The 4,494-nt window shown below is 37.2% G+C and overlaps 1 protein-coding gene across 1 annotated transcript; it reads right to left on the bottom strand.

Moving 5' to 3' along the window:
- Positions 1-421: 421 nt before the first annotated feature.
- RGS1 (regulator of G protein signaling 1) lies at positions 422-4,277 on the bottom strand. Its single transcript, XM_073356719.2, has 5 exons — positions 3,974-4,277; positions 3,476-3,556; positions 2,647-2,708; positions 1,892-2,055; positions 422-1,164 (listed from the first exon to the last, which is right to left on the bottom strand). The coding sequence occupies exons 1-5, from the start codon at positions 4,072-4,074 to the stop codon at positions 979-981; spliced, it is 594 nt and encodes a 197-aa protein (XP_073212820.1). The 5' UTR covers positions 4,075-4,277; the 3' UTR covers positions 422-978.
- Positions 4,278-4,494: the final 217 nt, after the last annotated feature.

Below are 4,494 nucleotides of genomic sequence, written 5' to 3'. Positions count from 1 at the left end.
GTTAAGGTTGGGGAAGTGCAAAAATGAGAAGGAACTTTAAGCCTGAATCTGATTTTACATTGAGTAAATCAGGATAATCTCCACTGAAGTAAATGGAGTTATACCAGTGTAAAATGGATGCAAGAGAATTGGGCATCTAGAAAGAATTAGAATATTAGAACAAAGAGGTTTCAGACGATAACCGAGATGGCTGTGCTTCAGTATTTACCTCCTTAATTCAGGTGTCAAAACCTTCTTATGATAGAGGAAAAGCGACCATAGAACTTCTGTGCTTTTGTCATGTAACTTTAATTTAGGAATTGCTTGTCATTATTTCACACTTTGCAGTAAATTAAATAGTAAAAATGTGCTACATACCTACTTGCTTAATACATAAATAGTAATATCTAGCTTATATAACTTAAAATAAACTTATTCTCAATTGTCACATTTTATAATACATTTTAATCAATACAATAGAACTGCACACATTTATTAACACTTCATAGCCTGGACAAGTTCTCATTTGGCTTATTGGTCTGTTTTATGCATTTCTGTAGCTAGTACAAAAATTGACAATTTAAAAGTATTTTTTTTCTCCCAGTATCAATTATTTTACCCATCATGCTCAGATAAAGGGTATTATCCTAGCTCTTCCAAACTGTTGTCCGTCCTGTGGGATTTAATATGTCAGAATTCACAGTGGGATACAATTAATTAATAACTATGTATCCAGTTTCAGTTTAGTGGCATAAAGTAGAGAGGATCTCCCCCTCGACCGCCCCCTTTCCACTCTATCAGGCTTGGAAACCTAGCTTGGGTGCCTTCATCTGGTTGGGTTTTATCATGTCTGATAGTCTATCTGCACTTCCTCCAGCACTTCAGAGAATGAAGTTTCCCTTATCTACACTGAGCCCGAGTTGCACAGGGAGCAACCTCTTTGCTGTCGGTTAATTGACATGCATAGTCTACCCTCAGACTTTCCTGGCATCAAACTGCTCACTTAACACTGTTGACCTGAAGCGTGTTTAAAAGATTACGGTAGGCTTCTGATTTCAAGAATCTCGGATATGAGTCCCGCTCCATTAGCACATATACAGTTTTTTGGGCTTCGTCAAAACTCGTGAAAGTTGGGTCTTGAGCCTTTTTAGCTGTAGCTTTCCTTGTATGATAGTCAATATTGATCTAGGAAGAGAAAATCAAACTTTGTTAATATCTTTTAAATACTTTTTGCCGTTATATTTGTCACTGTCTTCCTGAAACACAGACTCTCAGTCTTAAAACTCTGTCCAAGGTTTCTTTAAGCTACAATAATTAATTTATCCTGAAATAGCACCTTTCATTCAAAATTGATGGAACTTAAAAAAAAAATGGCATACAAACACTACACGGGAATTGCCATTCATTAGTGCAATGCAGCCACTTCAGGGATCAGAAAGAGTAACAACAACTTAAGCCAGAAAGTGAAGAATAAAATATCCAATTAAAATTGAAGGAGAATTTTTTGGTAGGATGTAGGCATCTAGTTTGGAATGTGGCCTATGCGAGCACTTCTACTTTTCTCCAAAGTGTCCTTTAATCTTTACGGACCATAAATGATCCAGACAGGTTTCATGTCTCATTCAAGTGACAGCACCTCCATCAGCAGAACTGGCTCTTAACATCTTGTTCAAATCAATACCGACTTAGGGGGAAGAGTGCCACCTGTTGAATCCCCAGCACTACTTTCACCTGATGAGTTCACTGCTCAAGGCAGTATGGCGGAAGGTGACAAAATGAAAACATAAGAACCTATGACTTCTCTTCCTGTTTGATTAAAGATGAATCTGTCCTTGTCTAGCCCCACGTCTATCCCTTGTCAGCTCCCATAATCTTTCATATGTAACACAGTACAGATTAACTTTGTACTTACTTGTTTAGCTGCATCTATCTGAACAAACTCTTCATAAATCTTCTCTGCCTTGTCTCGCAAGTGATCAGACTTGGTTTTCTTATAGTCCTCACAGGCCAGCCAGAACTCAATGTTCTCCTCACTGAATTCTGACTTCAGGAACTCCCTGAAGGCACCTTGACCACCTACAGCAAACAGAAATACTTAATCAATTATAATGTTATATTTATAACTTAAATTGGGGAAGATAAAATAAATACAATTAAGATAAAGGTCACATTGAAGTCTCCTATTATAGTAATAAGATTTTGCTGAAATATACTCTGTGTGTGTGTGTGTGTGTGTGTGTGTAATATATATATTGTGGTGCACTGCAAATGAAGGGTCTGATCCAAAGGCCACTGAAGTCAGTGGGAGTCTGTTCTTTTCTGCATGGTCTGACTTTGGCTCCAAGTGCACACGTAGCTCTTATCCGCATTATTTGGAGTAATGTGGGCATGTGGAATCTGATCCAACCCCATTGAATTTAATGAGATTATTTCCATTTACGTCAGTGGGAGTAGCACTGTGCCTATGGAAAGGATGGGCTGTAAAGTTAAGGCAATATATTACAATAGGTAGCCATGTGACTGTGAAGATGTGAATTACTGAAAGGCTATTGGACATTGTTTTTAGCATTATTCACAGAATGCTACAGCTTCATAGATTTATTTAGTCTGCATGAAAGCTCACTAGATTAACATAAGAAAGTAGTAGTGATCAAAAAATACACTCACTTTGGCTGGCAAGAAGCTTTTCCAAAGACTGGGACCACTGCATCACCTCTTCTGCAGAAAGCCTGTGGTGACCAAAAGAAAAAAAATACTTAATGCAAGAAACAAAATGTTAACTGTTTAGTTATTTTGGTTAATGGCCTCTTAGGAATACGTAAAGAATACAATTGATTATTCAATGTTATGAAAATGCATAGCTTGCTCATAAAATCTCTGGGGGACTCTGCATGAATTGGTTGCATGCTATTGCCCCTTAACTCAGACAAGTAAGAAGCAGCAGGGTTCTTGAAGTAAATAAAAGGAGAATGGAGGGTCTGTGGTGAAAGTCCTGGATTGACCTGGTTTTCATTCCAAGACTCATTAACTTCTTCTGTAACCTTGGGCAAGTCACTTCACCTATCTGTGCCATTTGTTATCCCTCTCTCTAAAATGGGGATGGTAATATTTCTCTACTTCACAAGGGTGTTGTCAGGCTTTAATTCATTAATAATATAAGTGAAGTATTAATGAATAGGTGTGGTGATTGAGCACCACTGAACTGCCCATAAACAATTAAAAAGGAAATGGAAAAAAGGAAAACAAAAAGAATTATTTCAACTCCATTGATACCCTCTGTGTGGTGATGCCCGATTTATAAAAAACAAAAACAAAAACAAAAAAAAAACCTTTTGTAACTAGGAAATTGAAAGTAGTTTGATCTTAGAAATATTTTATGGTTCATCATGTACTTTACACATGAGTGAAAATGTAATAGACTTGTTTGTGAGGACAAAATATGGCAATCTAGCCTTAGTTCATAATTACTATGTATTTCTAAGAGTCCAGTACTTACGTCACATTTCTGGAGTTAGACTTGATGCTAGATTCAAGATGTGGTACCATGGACTTCAAATAGCTTTTCAGATCTGCACCACTGAAACCAATGATCAGATGTGTAATGAATGGATGATACTGGTTAAACACAGTTACAGTTAGGTAGCATTCTGTATGAAGGTCTTAGGACTTGTAAACATTTAGGGCCAGATCATTCACTTCCACAGCTGATGCCAATGAGATACTTATGCAAGTAATTACAAGCAATTGCTCCTTCTTTCCTACCCACTCATTTTTATATTCAACTTATTTAACTTAGGAACTGCTCATCCATATCCCTTTCCATTCAAACCCTGTTATAATAATGTTATCATTTTATAGCATTGAACATGCTATGCAGAATATGCTTTGCTGTGGGTAAACTCTGTGAAATGGCACTAATTCTGAATTCTCAATTTGCTAATGTTAATTTCACTCAAAACACGTTTTCATTTGACAGTAAGTCACATATACTTACAAAGCCTTTTGCTTCCTTTTATGAACTTTGCCTTCTCCAAGCTTGCAATCTGCTTCTTTCAGTTCGGTTGGGTGGTTGTGAGGTAAAAATAATCCTGGCATATTGCTTAGTGTCGATGTGGGGTTCACTTCTGAAGAAATAGTCCTGAGAGCTGCAATTGTCTGCTTGCTGTCTGTGGTGCCTGTTGCCTTTTATTGATCCAAACTGCCTCTCGAATTGGTGTGAACAGATCTGTTTATCATGCAACATAACCGCAAGCTGTGGAAGTTCCCCTTTTTCAGTGCACAGTGACGTGTGTCTTTCAAAAAGAAAACAGACAGCATTCGTCTTGTGGTGAAGACTGAACCGGATGAGACTGGGTCTGTTTTGTGAGGCAAAAAAAAGTCTTAAGTAAAATTTGAAAAAGCACAAAAAAATCTTGTCTACATCTGATTGGTGATTTGAAAAAGTCTGTTATAAGTATGTTTTGGGACTTTTATTAAATGTGCTTCTAGATGTTCCAGGTTCATTTCGTCTAGTTA

The sequence above is a fragment of the Lepidochelys kempii genome, chromosome 8, assembly GCF_965140285.1.
Source record: "Lepidochelys kempii isolate rLepKem1 chromosome 8, rLepKem1.hap1, whole genome shotgun sequence".
Taxonomy (NCBI): domain Eukaryota; kingdom Metazoa; phylum Chordata; order Testudines; family Cheloniidae; genus Lepidochelys; species Lepidochelys kempii.
Note: the sequence above shows the minus strand (reverse complement) of the source record. Positions and strands in the feature narration are given on the sequence as shown.

Bases quoted from the DNA above. Each gene is read 5' to 3' on its own strand.
- RGS1 (XM_073356719.2), bottom strand. From the start codon at position 4,074: ATGCCAGGATTATTTTTACCTCACAACCACCCAACCGAACTGAAAGAA. The intron at 2,709-3,475 runs GTAAGTACTGGA...TGGTCACCACAG, and splicing joins TCTAACTCCAGAAATGTGAC to GCTTTCTGCAGAAGAGGTGA. The intron at 1,165-1,891 runs GTAAGTACAAAG...TTCTCTTCCTAG, and splicing joins AGATAGATGCAGCTAAACAA to ATCAATATTGACTATCATAC.